Source organism: Notamacropus eugenii, chromosome 4 (assembly GCF_028372415.1).
Source record: "Notamacropus eugenii isolate mMacEug1 chromosome 4, mMacEug1.pri_v2, whole genome shotgun sequence".
Taxonomy (NCBI): domain Eukaryota; kingdom Metazoa; phylum Chordata; class Mammalia; order Diprotodontia; family Macropodidae; genus Notamacropus; species Notamacropus eugenii.
This window is the reverse complement of record NC_092875.1, coordinates 473,140,321-473,159,895: the sequence shown is the minus strand read 5'-3', so window position 1 is coordinate 473,159,895 and position 19,575 is coordinate 473,140,321. Positions and strand designations below refer to the sequence as shown.

The window sequence follows — 19,575 nt, the reverse complement described above, 5'->3', positions numbered from 1 at the left end:
TTATCACTCCCAAAGGATAAATCCACAGCTCTTATTCTACCTCCCCTTTTGGAATCCTCCCAAAGAGCCCCATAGGTGTGGCTCTCTGTTTAGGCAAGACAGCTGGTGCCTTGGCCTGTCTGTCTGACTTCTTGCAGCTGCTGCTGTCAGATCTGGTGGACTTTGCTACTGACTCATAACTGGTGGGACTCCGAGAGTTTCTCAGGATCTCTTCGATTTCCATGCTTAAAGGCAGAAACTCTGTTTCTTCTTCTCTCAAATGGGTTCCTCTCAGGGAATTTGCTCAAACACCTATTTTGTATGTATTTTTCTTTCAGCCAATCACAAGTTATTTGGAGAGGCCACCTGTCTTTATCCAGCGACCAGAGCCCTTTATTCCTGTAAAACTGATTAAAGCCTTTTGATACCTGGTTTATAAACATGACTGATTGATTCAATACTTCCATTATCTTTATTGGGATGGGGGTGGAACTCCGACCATTTCAAGTGATTCATAGCACTGCTGTTAAAGATTCATCATAGAAAATGTTCTGCATTAAAATGAGACTGGATGATGCAGAAAGGTCTTTTTTTCCAAGTATAGTGTAAACTGGTTAACCTTTGTACGAAAACCAAGCCAGCAAATAACAAATGTATTAATTATCTGAGAGAGAAGACAGCTGCTTGCGTCTCTTTTCCTTTTGCAAACTGGATAAATTTTAACATTAAACAAATTATAAAGCAAGCTTGTCTTTCCCACCTCTTTCCTGTAACTGTGGGGGAGAGCACAAGTTAAGAGGCCCGGCCAAGGGGAGACAGGCTTCTCTCCCTTCACTTCCTTTCATAGAAAGCAGGAACATGCCAGTTTTTTTTCTCAATTTCCTTTTCCAGTGTGATTTCCAGAATACAAGAGAGCGAATCATCCCTAAAAGTTGCCTGATTTTCCCTTCCTAAGCTTTGCTCGGGTCCTTCCCTGCTGCTTCTTTCTCTTTTTGTTTTTAATTTATTTATTTTGTTTTCAGTGTTCTACAGTCACTTCTATGTATCTTAGATTTTCCCCCTCTCTCCCCCTTCTTCCCCCCTCCCTCCCTGAGACAGCATACAATTTTATATAGGTTCTACACATACGTTCCTATTAAATACATTTTCACCTTAGTCATGTTACATAGAAGAATTAAAATGAATGGGCAAAATCATAAAACAAAAGAAAATGATCTGCTTCATTTTGCGATTGAATTCCATAGTTCTTTCTCTGGATGTAGAAGGCATTTTGCCTTAAGAGACCATTGGAAATTTTTTAAGTCCTTGGATTGCAATGTAGTTCTAAGTCTACCAGAAAAATTCCTCACTCACTGTGGTTGTTGCTGTGGATAAAGTTCTCCTGGTTCTGCTCCTTTTGCTCAGCATCAGATCATATAAGTCTTTCCAGGCCTCTCTGAAGTCTTCCTGTTCATCATTTCTTACAACACAATAGTATTCCATTACATTCATATACCACAGTTTATTCAGCCATTCCCCAATTGATGGGCATCCCCTTGATTTCCAGTTCTTGGCAACCACAAAGAGAGCTACTGTAAATATTTTTGTACATGTGGGACCCTTTCCCATTTTTTATGATCTCTTGGGGATACAGTCCTAGAAGCGGTATTGCTGGGTCAAAGGGTATGCACATTTTTGTAGCCCTTTGGGCATAGTTCCAAATTGCTCTCCAGAATGGTTGGATCAGCTCACAGCTCCACCAACAATGAATTAGTGTTCCAACTCTCCCATGTCTTCTCCAGCATTTATCATCTTCTTGTTTTGTCATGTTTGCCAATCTGATAGGTGTGATGTGGTATCTCAGAGTTGTTTTGATTTGCATCTCTCTAATCAATAATGATTTAGAGCATTTTTTCATATGACTATAGATTTGCTTCCTCTTTCTCATGCCACTGCCTGGGAGGGTTTGGGGGGCAAGGAAGAGTAACTCATGTAGTGATACTCTCCTGACTGTATCAGCTGTTGAGGGCTAGGGGATAGGGTAGATGAGAAGCTGGTTAAGACATGGGGAAATCTAGATAGGATGAAAGGCAGGAGTGGGATATAATAATGTTTCCCATCATGTCACTACCTGCAAGGGCACATCACCCAGCACAGATGGTTCTTTCAGTTTCTCCCTTAAATCATTTTGTTCTCCTCCCCCTGAAAATACTCATAGCAGAAGCTACTAAGTTTCCCTATTTCACTCAACCACACCACTTTCCAAAGTCCCCAGTTGTATTGATCTCCCAGAACCAGTTGTGGTACTGGAGAAGGGGGCTCCATTCCTACCTACCTAATGCTTCCTCCCCTTAGGAAATCCTAGAATCAGCCCCACATCCCCCCTTCAAACCTAAGACCTCTTAATCATCATAATACTGCACAACCTTGGAATCGTCCTTGACCGGGCCATCTCCATTTGTTTTGACTTCTGGCTGGCCTCTGGACTCTGATGACTCCGGAGGAGAGAGTGAGGCTGATGACTTTATGCATATCTGCCTCACTTATATCCAATTCACATGCAAGTCAAGATATCACCCTCATTAAGTCATCAGTCTTCTTCCACAACAAAGGACAAACAATAGCCATAAAGGAATGCCTCAACAGAGATTTCTTCTATTTGAACTCTACTGCTTTCTGACAATTCCCAAATTTTATAATTCTGCAAATACTTATGTAATTCCAAGTCCATTCTGGGGAAAGGAGAGAACTTTCTTCTTTGAAGACAAAAACCTTAGTCTTTCATAAAAATGGGCTTGCAGTTGGGCTTCAGGGGCACCTCTGAGGCCTTTCACACCTCTGTCTACTTCCTTGGCATAGATGAAATTTAAAAAAGGAATCAAGACATATTTCAACATTGGTAAGTACTTTTTAATGCAGAGTTCTTAGCAAATTATTTTGACTCCTTGACTCAGAACAAATTTGTCAGACCTTTTGGGAATAATAAAGGACCCTAAACCTTGTGGGTCCAGTCCGCAAAGGCTAATTCTGATTCATGTGGACTGGACCAAATAGGGAAGGCTTCATGGAGGAGAGGACACTTAGACAAGACCTCTTGTTGCCATGTCAACTCAGCTGTTCCTTTGGCATACTCAGGCATCTGGCTTTGACAAAGAAGGAAAGTATGGCCTTCCTGAAGCTGGCAACAGATTCTTCCAGTATTCCTTCTGTGCCCTGTGGAAAGGGAAAATCTCACTTAGAGTTCTGAACTGAAGAACAAGAGTTCAATTAAACAAACTGTCACTTCAGCAAATTTGTACTGTATATTTCATAATTTTATACACTAACTTTTGTCCTAAAGGGCAAATGAAGCTAATCAATTTCTGTTAATAGAGAATATCTATTAACACACGAGTTAATAGAAGGAGTGGAGGCTTTTCTTAGGATAAGGTTCCCTAAGGAGTGGTCAGTCTAACCCTCATTTTCCTCATTTTAAAGATGAGGAAACTGAGGCCCAGGAAGGTGAAATGACTTTCCCAAGGTCACATCAACTGTATTTTTGCTTGTTTGTTTTCTGTTGATATCTGCTTCGTTCATTGCTTTATTATTGACTATCAGCAAGAGAGAATTTACTTGAATTTTACAAAATTTATTGGATTACACACTGTAAATCTTAACAGCATGATAGTGCTTATCAATACATAGACCTTAGTCAATGCAACAAAACCCCATTGTTCACAATTTGCCTGTCAATAGACTAATGTGCCAATCTCCTGCTTACCGAGAAAGAGGAACGTAGAGCAGGGATTCTTAACCTGGGTTCTGTGAACTTGTCTTTTAATTATTTTTGATAATTTGATTTCAGCATGCTTGGTTTCCCTTGCAACCCCCACATATTTTGTTTTATGCACTTAAAAGCATTATTCTGAGAAGAATCTATAGGCTTCAGCAGACTGGGGTGGGGGAGTTTCATGACCCAAGAAAGGTTAAGAATCCCTGGTATAAAAGTTTGTTAACAGAGATCTTTATGTTCAAAAATATGTTTGATGTTTTCCTTTTACCTATAATAACAAATAAGCAATAAATATTTGTTGATCAAAAACAGAGATGCCTGGTTTATGCAAGTATCCGTGTAATCATAAAAATCTGGGAATTGTCAGGAAGCAGGAGAGTTCACATGGCAGAAAAATCTCTGGCCAATAGTGCACAGTATTGTGTGGCAACTTTAATAAATGAAATTTAATGTCTTTGAAAATGTGTATTTTAAAAACTCACAAAGGATATTGACTGAATTATGCATGTTCAATAAGCTTTATGATTAGTACCACAGTTTGCTCCTTTATCATTTCATTCCATTTACTTATGGTATATCAATTATGAAAGGCAGAGTGTGTAGCAGATAGAAGACTGGACTTAGAACTGAAAAGATTCAATGACTTCCAATGTTCTCTCTAAGAGATACTGACTGCATGGAGTATGGAGAAGTAGCTGCCTCTGGGGATCTGACCTGCCAACTCAAGTCAGAAAATGTGCTTTTCCTTCCTTCCTTCCTCCCTTCCTTCTTTTGTCTTCTCCTTCCTTCTCCCCTTCCTCCCTCCTCTTCTTTTCTTCTTCTAATTGTTAACTAGAAATGTGACTTTAGATTAAGAAATGTAAGGAAATGTACAAAAATATTGATAGCAGCCCTCTTTGTGGTGGCCAAAAACCGGAAATCAAGGGAATGCCCATCCGTTGGGGAATGGCTGAATAAATTGTGGTATGAAGACTTCAGAGAGGCCTGGAAAGACTTATATGATCTGATGCTGAGTGAAAGGGGCAGAACCGGGAGAACTTTGTGCACAGCAACATCCACAGTGTGAGGAATTTTTCTGGTACACTTAGAATTTCATTACGATGCGAAGACTTGAAAAATTCCCAATGGTCTCTTGAGGCAAAATACCTTGCACATCCAGAGAAAGAACTACAGAATTCGACTGCAGAATGAAGCAGATTATTTTCTTTTGTATTATGCTTAGGTTTGTTTCATGATTTCTCCTGTTAATTTTAATTCTATGCACCATGACTAAGGTGAAAATGTATTTAATAGAAATGTATGTGTAGAACCTATCTAAAATTGCATGCCATCTCGGGGAGGGAGTGGCGAGAGAGGGGGAAAGGAGGAGGAGAGAGGGAGAAAAAAATTTAAGATAAATGGAAGTGATTGTAGAACACTGAAAACAAATAAAATAATTTAATTTTAAAAATGTAAATACAACAACAATAAAAAAGAAATGTAAGGGAAGTTTGGGTTGGCATGTCTAGGTGGCACAGTAGATACAGTGCCAGGCCTGGAGTCAGGAAGTCTTGAGTTCAAATCTGACCCCAGATACTTACTGGCTGTGTGACCCTGGGTAAGTCACTTAATCCTATTTGTCTCATTTTTTTTTAATCTGTAAAATTAGTTGGAGAAGGAAATGGCAAACCACTCCAACATCTCAGCCACGAAAACCCCAAACAGGGTCACAAAGAGGTGGACACAACTGAAATGACTGAGTGACAACAGCAAAGGAAATTATACCGACCTTGCTCTGATCCAGGGCTTGGTGTGAATGCTCAGACCGCTGCCCCAGCTGCCATGTTTTTCAGAAGCATCGGGCAGGAAGCCCCTTTCAGGAGCCAGCTCCTCAGCAATGGCTCTGATGTGATAAGGCTCAAATCCACAGCAGCTCCCGATGTACCTGACGCCCAAGTTGTAGGCTTCCCTGGCATATTTTTGAATATCCCATCTGGTAGCAACTCTGGGCTCCAGACCTATGATGGAAAAAATTCTTTTGCTTCAGTAATAAAATGGTTTTATCAGATATTTACTAAAAATAAAGTCTTACATTACAGTTTGGCTAGATTTATGCTTATAGCAATACCATTTCACATTCAGAGTGCTCTGCTGTTTGTGCACTAGTCTTTGGGGCAGCTAGGTGTACAGTGGATAGAACACCAGGTCTGGAGTCAGAAAGATCTGAGCTCAGATCCAGCCTCACACTTACTAGCTGTACGACCTTGGTCAAGTCACTCCACCCTGTTTGCCTCAGTTTCCTTATCTGTAAAATGAACTGGAGAAGGAAATGGCAAACCACTCCAGTATCTTTGCCAAGAAAACCCCAGATGGGGTCATGAAAAGGTGGACATCGCTGAAAAACCAAAACAAAGACATCTGTGTGGCTACCTTTGTGGAGAAGGTCTGGCAACAGAGAGATTTGTCAGAAGGCTAGTCTAGGGCAGAGGTTTTCAGGATCCAAACTAGAATGGTGGCTGTGGAAGTGGAAAGAAAGGGCGGAACACAAACCATATTTCAAAGTCAGATATTTACAAGACTTAAGAACTGATTGGATGAGGGTGGGAGGCTTTTTTCTGATAGACTTCTTCTGGCTCATCATTTCCCTTTTGGCAGACTGAGGTTACTCTCCTGGAGTCCATTTTCTACCCAAGTTCAAGACTAAACATATTAGAACAGTCTTTCCCTGGGTCTTGATGTAGTTAATGTTAAACTTTTTAACTTTTCTTGACCTTACAAGGCCAGTGGGACAGAATATAGCTGCTTCTTCCTTACAGTTTTTACTTCACAGAATAGGAAGTCAAACAAAGGTTCAAACAAGTGTCTTCCCTCACCAAAAGGGTACTGCGGGAGGTCTATGAAGCCTCCCTTACCACAGTCAGGTGTGTGGAACCCCAGCGACTGCACCATCAAGAAAGCTTTCAGGCCAGAAGACCCTAGGCCCTCTTTCATTAGCTTCGCAGTGGCCAAGCTGATCTCTGGTCCAAAGCGGCAATTCACACCAACAATGGAAGCTCCTGAAAGATTAAGGAAAGAGCATTAGCTTTCCCTTTTACAATCCTTAAAGACTGGAGAAGTGGAGAATCTTCTACTGTCTATCTAGCCATAAGACAAATCACTTGCCCAAGGTCAGATGGTGAGATGTAAGAGACCCCATGGACCTCGATTTCCACTTTTGTAAAAAGAAGGGGTTAGACCACAGGTTCCCAAAATTATTTGATCTATCACCCCCTTTTCAAAAAGAATTACTCAGTGACCCCCTGGAAATATACTTTCTTTAACCCTTTAATGGTTTTTTAAAATTTGTGTCATCTCAAAAAGTATAATTTTTTTTAAAAAGACACATCTTAAATTTAATAATTTATTGTAAACTTGTGGGGTTTTTTCCTGCATTGAAATTTTGATGTTGCCATCTTGTATGTAACTGATGATGAACTGTATTGTAAACAAATGATTACACGCACACATTCTTGCCAATGCACGCTGGACTTTCCAACAATGCAAGACACTCGCCTCCCAACCCTTGCTTGTTGGCTTGCTTGCCGGTCAGTGAACATGACCACTGATCGACTACAACTTGCATTTTGTGTGTTTGTTTGGAAAATGATGTAATCACTGCGGCTTTAACAATAGATGAAACATACGAATGGTTGTTCAAAATTTTCTTATCTTTTCTTCGTTTCTCATGCTTCTACCGCTCCTTTATTTTCACTCACCACCCCCTAATTGTACTTGAGGCTACTACTACCCCATGGACCATTTCAGTGCACCTCAGGGGGCTGTACCACCCATTTTGGGAACCTGTGTTAGACTAATGTCTTATAAACAACCTTGCTGCTATACAGCTGTGATCTTAGGTCTCCACTTATGTCCCAAGAATCAGTCTGAGGCGACCTGAAATAGTAGGGTGGCTTTCAGTGGAAGTCAGGAAAATGGGCACTTTCAAACACTTCATGCTTCTGTAAGACCTGCTTCATTTTTGAGTGGAGGTGGATTAGAGTGTGCTCTAAAAGTGCTGGATGAGTTCACTTTTAATTTTTAGCTTTATTTCCTATGAAGGCTGCAAGGTTAGGGTCACACTCAGGAAATGAACTGCTACATGTCTTCTGTGCGTTTTCACACACAAAGAAACACTGAGGTTGTCTCCCTTTGGCTCCTCCCCCTCCACAGAGAGAACTCCATCAGATTCCATATCTGTAGTGAAGAATCAAGTCAAGGTTTCCTCATGCAAACGGGGACTGAAGACAGATGTCCTAGAAATGTGTTCAGTCTTCCTGGGATTCTAGAGCTAGGGAGTAATTAGCATGGTGGCAGAACAAGCTGGGATAAGAACCACATAGACTTTAAAGTCATGTTCAGATGTTTCCCGAGACTAAACCCTAACTGGGGAAATGGCCATGAAGACCATATCAAGTCTCTTAGGATCTCAGAGCTAAGATCCTGAGCCACGGAATAGACAGGAGTTTAGAGCAGAGTAAAGATCACATGAGGACTTGAGGGGAGTTGTACCACCCAAGGGAGAAAAGAGCCAAAAATAAGGGGCTAGACGTGGCAAAGACAATCTTGTTAAGAGTCTACCATATTTAGACCTCTGCTGGCATTGGAGGGGATAAAGACTCTTTCTCCCATTCCTTTTTTCAATTTCAAAGCAAAGAGTAACTTTACTAACTTCAAAACCAAATTGCTTGGCTGCTTATTATGCTAAGAACCCATAAAAGAACATTACCTGCTTTGACCAGTTGGACAGCACATTCTCCAGGTGTTAGATTATGCATGTCTCCCTCTGGACCAATGCACATGGTAGCTGCCACTGGTTTCCCAGACTCTTTTAAGACTTCAACAGCCCACACAGCTTCTTCACAATATTCAAAATACTGAAAGTTTCACTTACTCTACTGGCCCAAATATAAAGCAGTTACTGAATATATCAAATAAAAAGTAGGTGATATTCTAATTTACATGACAATCATAAAAATCTATCAAATGTGAGTACAACAGTGAAACTCTCTTAGGAAGTCACCTGTACTCAAGAGCATTTATCTAGAGGTCAATTTCTCTGAACAATGATTTTAACGGCTATTAGAATAGTCTACTGAGTTTACATTCAGAAACTCTCCTTAATAAGACCACAGGCAATGAATAGAAACACAGATAATCAATTTCCTATGATGTCTCCAGTACTGTGGAAGGGATACAAAAGCAAGCATCCTAGTCTTGGAAATTTTGCAGTTTATCTAAAGAGACAAAAGCTAGAGAACAATGCTAGATCATATGGTAGGATAATTCTAACCCTTTGCTATAAGAATTAAGAGGTGTGGGATGTGTAAGATTCTGATCCGCTGGTAGGTGAAGAGAGGAGAGCATTATGGCCAAAGAGAGATCACAGCAAAACGGAAACCACCCTGTCTCAATCAAGGGAGGCTGGGACCAAATTCCAGGGGCTTGCTGGGGCTTACTGCATTGTCTCAATCTAGAAAATACTAGATGGCCTCTAAAGTTCTTGCTCTGATTTTTTGGTTCGCAAAGGGAATATTGACCTTTGCAAATGCATTTACAATTATCCTTTTCTACATCAAGTGGGTTACACAATCTGCAAATTCCATGTGGAATTTTTTTACCCTCTCTTCATAGCAGAGGAGAAGTCTGAAATATTACGGTATCAAAAGATAAAATATGTTGGTATTATACAATACTATCCATATATTTCTGAGTTTCTAAATTTTTTCTGTGTCATCTGCAACTTCTGCAAAATTCCCCCCTAATTTCCATTAATTTCTTATGCTGACCCCACAATACAGTGATGGCTATCATGCAGATCTTCAACTCCATGATGAGGGAAGTCATGATGTAGAGGAAGAGATAATTGTAGTTCAGCATCTCCTTATTAGTACCTTGCTTTCTGTGTTTACATCTTGGGCTTCCAGAGGCCAACTCCCATATGCTATGAGCAGCAAGAGCAAAAATTCAGAAGTGGGAATTACCCAAGCTCTGTGAAGGAAGATCTTCCTATCTCCAGCTCCTGCTAATGATATAATCATAGCTAATGTTACAAGGTACTTTAAGGTTTGTAAAGAGGATTACAGATATTATCTCATTTGAGCCTTAAAACAACCCTGGGAAGGAGGTACTATGAATACCCCCATTTCACAGATGAGGAAACTGAGGCAAATAGAGGTTAAATGACTTTTTTAAGGTCAACAACTAGTAACTGAGGAAGGATTCAAATTCAATTCTTCCTGACTCCAAGTCCAGCATTCTAACTATCCTTTTCCTTTTATTATTAGGGCTTTACCTCTACAATCAGGAAGTCCACATCTTTTCTGGTAAAAACCTCCAGTTGTTGTTGAAAAATTTCTTTAATTTCAAGTTTATTCTTATGACTTTTGTACAATGATGTCTGACTCATTCCTCCTGCTACCAAAGCATCTCCCCTTTCAGCCACTTCCCTGGCAAGGTCACAGGCAGCTTCATTTACACCTTTCCACTGAAATTAAAGAACATGGGTTTATATCGTAGGACTAATGTTTTCTGTAAAGTCAAAATCAGATAGAGAACAGGGTGGTAAAACAGAAAATTAGAGGTGTACAAGAAGTTTGTTCAAAGTATGGAAAAATTAAAATTTTATCAAAATCAAATTTTAAGGCTACAATTGAAAGGTCAAAGTAGGACAATTAGGTGAAGGAACAGAACAAAATTTGTTGGAGCTATCATAGGTTTAAAGCTGGGATGGACTTCAGAAGTCAACTAAGCCAACTTCTTCTCTTTACAGATGAGGAAACTGAGGCCCACAGAGGTTAAGTGACTTGCACAAGGTCATGCGCATGACAAAAGTGGGATTTTGAAATCAAGTCCTCTGACTTGAGAGCTAGTGTTTTTATTTTATTTTATTATTTTTATTATTATTGTATTATGTTCTATTTTATTTTAGTCTGAATTTTACAAACACCAAATAAAGTGACCATTTCCACAAACATAGTAGAACAGAAAGATGACTGTACGGGAAACTGAAAATCTCTACTGTGTACAGCCCATTTTTCCTTTACAATAAAACATGTATTCAATATATAACTTTCAAGGCTACGCTGCTTGTCTGTGATTTTTTTCTAGTCTTTTTTGGGTTCTCTTCTTTGCGTTTAAAAAATGCTTCAGTGATCTACTTTTCTTTCTTTTCCTTTTTTTTTTTAAGTTGACCTAGCCCTAAAGCCCTTTTCCTTCTCACCCCTCCCCAAACAAGCCAAACCATTGGAAAAAATATGCCTAGTCAACAAATTTCCACACTGGCCTCATCTTTGTCTAATTCTGTATCATGAGGTGGATACCATGCTTCCTCTTTCATCCTCAGAAAGTGGTAGGAGCTGGGTTTTTTCCACTGCACCACCCTACCTCAATGAATGGAGACTATTGAGATGAATGAGGCAACTGCAATCAAAGAAAAGAATCAGTTTCCCCACTTTACTATAAACCCAAAGAAGAATGACATAACACTTCTGAAAATAATTTGAATTCTTCTTGTTGATCTCCAGCCTATAGAATTTCATTTATTAAGAAGGAAAAAGGAGGGGAGGGGAGAATATAAAGTTTCTACATAGAAAGTATAGGCCCAGAGGAATTCATTTACACAGGCTTTCCTTGAGCAGGGATATTGATTTCAGGTTAAACCAGTTTTCTGCTTCCCAGTTTACCTTGCTTTTCAAATTGTCCTTGCCAGCAAAAAGGTAAAGGTCTGCATGACATTAGATCCAGTTCTCAGATACTCTGTATGAAGCTGACATACTGCAAGGGTAAGAGGGTTTTGAAATAAAAACAAACTACAGAAAACCACCATAGCATGTCCTCAATCCATTTTTATTATCCATTCACTAATATTTCACTTGGTCACACTTACCTGGGGACTGAGTATTTATGAGAGGCTTCAGATGAAAGTTTGTAGGAAGAGCAGACAACCTCCACAGGGAGGGGTAGGAGGAGAAGAACCATTGGGATGGCTTAGCCATCCAGGAGTGCCACTGTCCTCTCATTGATTGACCTTTAGTCCTTAACCTCTAGACAATACTAACTGTTCGGTGAGTGGGGATGAAGGATGAAGCAAATTCAGTTACTGTCAGACTTTTACAACCTCCCTAAAGCAGACTGAGTGATGAACCACTTAATTACTTGGATATCAGGTTACTTTTGAAATTTCTGCCCCTCAAAAAAATTCCCCCAAATTCCCACAGCTTCTATGAAGCCATCTTTGGATTTGTCATAGCATGCTATGTAGAGCTCTTTTATGGACTTCTTTGGTTGATATAATTGTGGTGTTTTATGCCATATTAGACTGTTAATTCCTTGGGAGCAGGGAGAATCATAATAGATTTAAAGATAGAAGGAATCATAGAGTCATTTAGCCCAATTCTCTAATTTTACAGATGAGGAAACAGAGTCCTAGAGCCATTAAATGGTTTTTGAAAGGTCACATGGGTAGTCAGTGGCCAAGCTGGGAGTTGAACTCAGGTCCTTGGACTTGAAGTTTGCTGCTCTTTCTAGTCCTCCCCATGATGCTCCCTCCTGATCTCTTCTTGGTTTCTCAGTATCTTTCATATAGGAAGTTCCTAAATGTTTCTTGAGAGTGAATGAGGTTAATACACATCACCTTCATTTGTGTATTTTCCTTTTATATATTATATTGTTTATATTTATGTATAAATATATTTAATCTATTTATATACTAACGTTTATAGTATATAAATATAATTATGACATAATTATAATATATATTTTATATGATATATAGTTTCTATACCATGACAGGTTCCATGGAATTAATTATTAGAGAACACGAACCATCTCCATTGCTTAGAACAGGCAGAAGAGGACATTTTAAAAACATGATGTCTTAATTTACCTGCTTCTGGGTACTCTCCAGCTGCTTCTGGGGTCCAGAGTCCAGCTTTCACATACCCCCTCTTTTCGAGGGTAAAGACAAAACTTCCATCACCAATCACAACCTCTCCACTATTCAGGAGTTCTAGAATGCCCTAGAAAGAAAGTTTGTTTTTGTTGTTTTTTAAAGAACTGAAAAACACTTATTTTTAGGGAATAGGGCATGAATAATGATTTTGCAGCACAGACTGAGGAAGAGTAGCCAGACAGATAGAGGGAGAAACAGGAGAAAATACTGTCACTAAACTTCAAGGAGGAATACATATTTAGGGCAAAGTGGAGATCAACAGTGTCAGATACTGCAGAGAATGAAGAACATTCAGGATTGAGAATGAAACATTGGATTAGCAATTAAAAGATGATTGGTAACTTGGAGTGAGCAGTTCCAGGTGAGGGGTGGAGGTTAGAAATTAGATTGCAAGGTGTAATTGGTCAGGTCAGGCTCAGACTAGTCCCTGGTAATTTAGGTTCCATATTGAGTGAAATAAAATATTTGTAGGAAATTCCAAAGCAAAAGAGGTTTATTTAGAGAGAAGGATACAGCAGTTGGCTTGGGTAAATGTCTCCTCTTAATTTATAAATATCTGTTTAGCAGGGGAGGGCATGAAACATTTTTTCACCTTGCAGCCAACCCAGTAATGAATCTCCCGAAACTTAATAGATGGCATTTACATAGAGCTTTCAGGTTTGCGAAGTGATTTATGGTTGAACTTCACAATAACCCTTAAGGGACAGGTACTATACCCACTTTACAGAGGAGGAAACAGGTTTAGGATAGTTTAGTAGCTTCCGATGGCTACCCAGTGTCAGGTAGTTTGGGACTCAGATCTTTGTGATGCAAAAGCTAACCTATCCCACTATAAGACGAGTTTTGATATAGCTGATGGCAGGTCACTCTTTCTGACAGGTTCGATAGCTTCTTAAGGACCTGTCTAGTTTGAGATATGCTATTAGCACAAAGGCTGTTACTTGTCTTCCTACTTTAAATAGCTAGAAAACACACATCCAGTTCATGTTGTTACTCTAAGTTTTGGGATTGGATCTATGATTTCATTGGGACCCGGAACTCCCAAAGAGGTGAATTTCTCTTCTAATACCAATGAGAACCTCTTTTGTATGTAGAATCACAGAGTTGCCTAGATCACTGAGAGGTTAAGTGAATCATCCAGGGCCACACAGCCAGCTTGGGTCAGCTACGAGACTTTCTAATTCTAACTGATTCCTTATCCACATGCTACTTCGCCACTCTGATAACTATAATAAAACATGTGTTTATTTTTTCTGCTCCAGTCACAATAGCTTTATTAATGTTATCGTATTCTTCATATAACTTATAACAGGCAACAGCAGGATTTTCTAAGTTTTTCCATGGAATGACTTGAGACAGTTTGGAATAATACTGTATAGCATTTATACTGCAGTAATTTAAATAAGCTTTAGATGTACACATTTTCAGAATATACTGTAGATTAACATGGCATTACACATACTTCACAGAACACTAATTTTTAATGGGAATAGAATCTTTTGGTAGAATTACTTCTAAGTGAAAAAACAAATTTCTTCCCAGCTGCATCTTCCTGGCTTGCTGCGGCTCAGGTAGGAGGTCACTTCTGAGGGACAGCATCTGTTTGGGCCTGCCGCTTGGCTTTCATGTGCAGGTATCTGACTTTGCCCTCTTCAAAACGCTTTTTCTCCTCTTCAGACTCTACCAGCAGCTGAGGTACAGGGAGTGTGTTCCCCTCTTGGCTCAGGGACACGTAGGTGACGAAGGCACTGGCAGCACGGTACCTCTCTTGGGAATGAAACAAGACAGGATCAGCATCCACCATGATTTCGATCTCCATGGACTTATTGCTCGTGAAGGTCATGCGTCCAGAGATGGTGATGACACAACCTTTCTGGATCTTGTCGTGAAAATTAATGGCATCCACCGAAGCGGTGACAGTGTTGGTCTTGCAATGGCGGGCAGCCACAATCCCAGCTACTTCATCCATTAGCTTCATGGTAACACCTCCACGCATAAAGCCATGTAGAGTACAATCTGATGGTCCCACTAGATGTATCAAGGTGGACTGGCTGTAGCTGACAGTGTACGGCTCTGGGTTAATAGAAGGCTGCATCATCTCGCCGTTCTTCCACTTGGTTTCCATACGTTCCAGTTTTTGAGCTTGGTATCTCTTCCTGCCTTCTTCTTCTTGTTCCTTTCGGGTGTACACCAAGGGAGGGACCTCTAGCACTTTATCCACATTCGTCACTGAGAGGGACACATACCAGAGTGCTGCCTTGTTGGTCACTCGTCTAGCACCTGTGAGGATGTTTTCTGACGTCACGGTGACCTGGACTTCCACGGAGTGCTTCGAGGTGTAAGTAATCTCAGCACTGACATGAGCCACTTCTCCAATACACATGGGGGACAGGAAATCCGTGCGTTCCACCCTGGCCAAGGCAGCCATGCAGGTCTCTCCTTTCTGGCTGTTACAGTACCGGGTTCCGATGATAGCCCCAGCCTCTTCAATCATCTTTAAAATCGTCCCTCCATGGACATTGCCTGCAATGTTGGCGTCGTCTGGGCACATTATCCTGCTGATCTGGATGGCAGGCGGGGACGCGTTTTCTTCGCCTGCTATGGCATGGCAACTGCCGCTGCACTGCGGGGACACGCGGGTTTCCAGTAGCCCAGGAAGGAAGGAATGAGTCCGGGCGGTGCCATGGAGGGGAGGGAAGAAGCAAAGTTCGTAAGTTTAAAAGCAGGGAGTGTATGTCTTTTCTAACCTCCTTTCTCTCGTTATGATAGGAGGTAAGCCATGAGATGCCCACTTTCCTTATCTTTTCCTCCATGTTTATATATTCATCTTCCCAAACACCCCATTTGTATAAAACAATGAGTTCCTCCCCTTGCACCTCCGTGTCTCCATTTTCTCTGCTTTCTTACAACCAACAAAGCAGAACAAACTCCTACCCGGGCTTTCGATTTGCTTTATTTAATGCCCCCTTAGATCCTTGAAATCAATCACATTTTTAAAGGAAGACCTGCTTCTTCTCTGTTTGAACGTAAAAGCCCATCACCATTTATCCCCTTTCAACTGCTGAAACCTTTGGAGGGTTCCCTTGATTACTGGGTTTGCATTTCAAAGTTTTTACTCAGCTCTGATCTTTCCATCACAAAGTCCTCTATTCTATTAAACATCTATTTACCCCTTTTGCAGGGTAGGTTGTTCTTCTTTGTAATGTTTTATCTATTACCATTTTGAATATCATATTCCAATATTTTCTCACCTTTATAGTAAATGCTTCTAATTCTTGTGTTATCTTGACTGTGGGTATTTTGGTACCTGAACTCTTTCTTTATGACTGCTTGAAGTACTTTTTTTCTCTATAGCTCTTTAGTTTGGCTATAAAATTCCTTAGTGTTTTCAGTTTAGGGTTTCTTTCTGTTGGTAATTAGTGGGCTTTTTTTAATTTTTATTTTGTTCTTTGGTTCTAATAGATTTGGGAAATTTACTTGTATGATACAATGTTCAAGTTGTTGTTTATGGTTCATCAAGATTTAAAGAGTTTCATGTTTCTAAAATTGTACCTCCTTGACATGTTGTTTTACAAGTCAGTTTTTGTTTGGCTTAGCCAACTATAGGGTTTATTTGCATTCAAACCAAAGGTGGAACCACTTACATGGAAGAATACAAGAGTATAAGTGCCTCACTGCCACCCTGGGGTAAAAGGATTTTGTCTTGTTCTGAGAGAAGAAGCTGTACAAATAACACCTCAGGAAACTGATTCTCTTTAGACTATAGAGCACTCCAGACAGAAGCAAAATGGTCTGAGTTCTGGGGTAGAGTGCTCTGCTGCTTTGATACTGAGGTAGACAAAAGGAGTTCAAACCATTTACAGATGCCAGGTCAGTTGTGTTTGATAGTCAATACTCTACATTTTCTTCTGTTTCTCCAATCTTCATACTTTGGCCTAATGTTTACTGACTCATAGAGTTAATACATTTTCTTTTATTCTGTTCCCCCTCCCTGCAAAAGTCTACTGCTTAGGTGAGGCTTCCTATCTTCTGAGATATTTCTTCTCCTTAACACTTTTTCCTTCCAGACTGTCATTCACTTGAAAGTTATTTTTTTATTTCTTGCTTCATTCATTCCTTCCAGTCACTCCTTTGGTGCTTGTGTCCAACTGATTTTTCCTCTGAGACTCTACTCATAGCTGTTCTAGAATTACTCCCTTCTTAGGGGCTTTCTTTAGGGACCTTTCTGAACCCATCGTACCTCTTCCTTGTGTTTGGTATCTGCTTCTGTTTACTTATATGTTCTGTTTCATTTCCTGGATTGGGATTTTGTGTTTGGGCCAGTCCCCTTCAGCAGTCTTGGTTAGTTAGGCTTTCTTTCTGTCTTGTTATTTGAGCAGCTTTCTCCTCCAGAGTAAGACAATGTCCTTAAAAGCCAATGGTGGCAGTGAAACACAGATAGCCTTGTTGGTTAGGCCCTGTTCCCACTCTGGTCTGGATACTGCTGCTGCTACTGTGCATGGACAGTATGATTGATATTAGGCCCTCCCCTCTGTCTTAACCTCTGACTTCTCTCTCATTCTCCTGGTGATGCCTTTTAGGTTTGGGCCCCAACTTTATTCTCTTTGCATGATACTAAGGTATAAATTGGTTTCATTCGCTTTCATGATCACACAGTTCTCAGACCTCCTATATAATAACTCTTGGTGCTGATGTTAAGGTGCTGAGCTGTTTTTGTTTTCCAGTGAGGGTGTTAGTGCTTAGAAGAATGCATCACTGAGCTCTTTCTCCAGTGTAGTGAACTCCAAAGACTGACCTTCTTTCCTGCTTCAGTTCTGATAACCTAAAACCAGAATTTAGCTTCATGCACCCAAACACTATAGCCCAGGAAGATGGAGTCCATAGCTACTGTACCAAAAAGTCTTTAATGTCAGCACTGAACAAGATTATATTTTAAAAATTTCACTATATTTGTACACTGTCCATTTCACCTTGGGGAGAAGAAAAAACCCTCAGAGTATTCCAAAGCCCATTTCTGATCTTAACCATGAAATCAGCTACAGCCCCCCAAAGAATAAAAACACCTGCTCCATGATATGAAATGCAAATATTTAAAGAATCTGCAGTTTGATTAGGTTTGTAGGAAACCTCCAGTCTATGATTTGGTGGGTAAATCCTAGAGTTGTCTGTGGCGTGCAGAGGTAAAATGATTTACCCAGAATCACACAGCCGGCAAGAGCTGGACCCAAATAGTCTTAATTCTAGTCATCAGGTCAGAGAGTTAGAGCTGAAAGGGCCCTTCGATGCTATTTGATTCAAGCTCTTCTCCAGCATTTTATAGATGAGGAACCGAAGCCAAGAGGTTGTGATTTCCCCAAGTTACACAGCTTCCATTTGTGGGTGGGACTTGAACCTATTTCTTGTTCCAATACTCTATCAAATATGTGTTTGTTTAACCCCTGAATTCTAATCACCACACCATCTATGCTGTCTCTGATATTGAACATAAAGATAACAGTCGTATCTATTCAGTCAAGATTCAGGATTTATTTTCTAAAGGAGGCTAAATTTGTGGCTGAATATCCAAATAACAGTCAAATAGCGATCATAAATGATCAGTATTTGATTTCAGTGGATCCTATCTCTCCCTCCCTCCCCTCTTTGCCCCGCTCCCGGCCCCCCATATTTACTGTTTCTACAACAGGTTTGAATGAGTGCACATTAAGATTTGGAAACTGCTAAATCCTGAAAACCCTGAGACAGGAGAGAAGGTGCAGGAATTCCTGGGCTCTGATCAGGCTGTCTCCAACTTCCGTGGCCTGTCTTGAGAGAGCTCATTTATTTATTTGGCTCTTGGAGGCAATCGGATTAAGTGACTTGCCCGGGACCACCCAGTCTGAGGCTGCATTTGAATTCATGTCCTCCTGGCTCCACTGCGCCACCTAGCTGCCCCAGACACTTCATTTTCTAAGTTCAACTAGTCTGTCCTGTAAAATTCATCCCCGATCCCACCCTCCCCAAATTCCTGTACTGACCGAGAGAAAAGGGCTGGACTTTTACGGATCTGAGCATCTCTTTGTACCACTTGCAACCAAATTTTTGCAACTTAGAGTCCCCTCGAAACGTTTGGAAAGGAAGTTCCAGTCGGGGGCGGGGCAGGGAGTTCGAGCTATGTGGGGGGGTGGGGGGGGGGGTGGAAAGAACAAGAGGACCTGTGGATGTAAACCCAGAGAGAGGGGAGGGGAAGGGGGCAGAGATGTAGAGTGGGAGTAGGCAAGAGTTGAAAGGCCGTCGCGGGCCCATCAAGGGAGGCTGCGGGTCTGGGTTGAGCAGGGGCCGTAACTGGAGGGTGTGGTGGTGATGGTGGGCAGAGAGAAACACACAGAAGGAGAAATTAAGGAAGACAAGAGACAAAGAGAGACAGGAAACCTTTCCCCGCTTTCCTCCCGCAAGAACCCCAACCACAGGACACACAGAGCAACAGGCAGACAAGGCAGACAGAGACAGACGGACAGCTGGACGGACGGACGTACAGACAGACAGACAAAAAGGTCAGGCTCTTTGGCTCCCCGACTCTCACCTTCTTCGCCCTTTTCCCCCCGACTGGCGCCATCTCTCCACTCTTAGGACAGCGCTTAGGCCGGAGACTCAGAGGGCAAAGGGAGTGTCTGGAACCAGTGGAAGAGCTGGAAGGCGCGGGGAGGACCTGGCCCTCCTCTTTCTCCCGCCCACATCGGGGTAGAGGTGGGTCCTAGGCCACCCCCGAGAGTTGTTCCACACCAGTCCTGGGCCGAACCGCATGCTGCCCCCTAAGGGGCCGTTAGCAGAACCCGGGCTCCTGATTGCCCAGAAACGTGCAGGATCATTGCTTGAGGAGCTACCCGGGAATTGTTAGGGG

The 19,575-nt window shown here is 41.2% G+C and overlaps 2 protein-coding genes across 2 annotated transcripts; both read right to left on the bottom strand.

Annotated features, from left to right (window-relative positions):
* Positions 1-2,846: 2,846 nt before the first annotated feature.
* On the bottom strand, positions 2,847-19,341 carry BHMT2 (betaine--homocysteine S-methyltransferase 2). Its single transcript, XM_072606423.1, is given in 9 exon segments — positions 2,847-3,171; positions 5,499-5,727; positions 6,583-6,765; positions 8,475-8,622; positions 10,041-10,232; positions 11,431-11,459; positions 11,462-11,521; positions 12,633-12,765; positions 19,258-19,341. Coding segments are annotated over 9 exon segments (1,089 nt in total). The 5' UTR covers positions 19,291-19,341; the 3' UTR covers positions 2,847-3,089.
* LOC140502097 (putative cytosolic acyl coenzyme A thioester hydrolase-like) lies at positions 13,926-15,398 on the bottom strand. Its single transcript, XM_072606422.1, is given in 2 exon segments — positions 13,926-15,344; positions 15,347-15,398. Coding segments are annotated over 2 exon segments (1,104 nt in total). The 5' UTR covers positions 15,384-15,398; the 3' UTR covers positions 13,926-14,277.
* Positions 19,342-19,575: the final 234 nt, after the last annotated feature.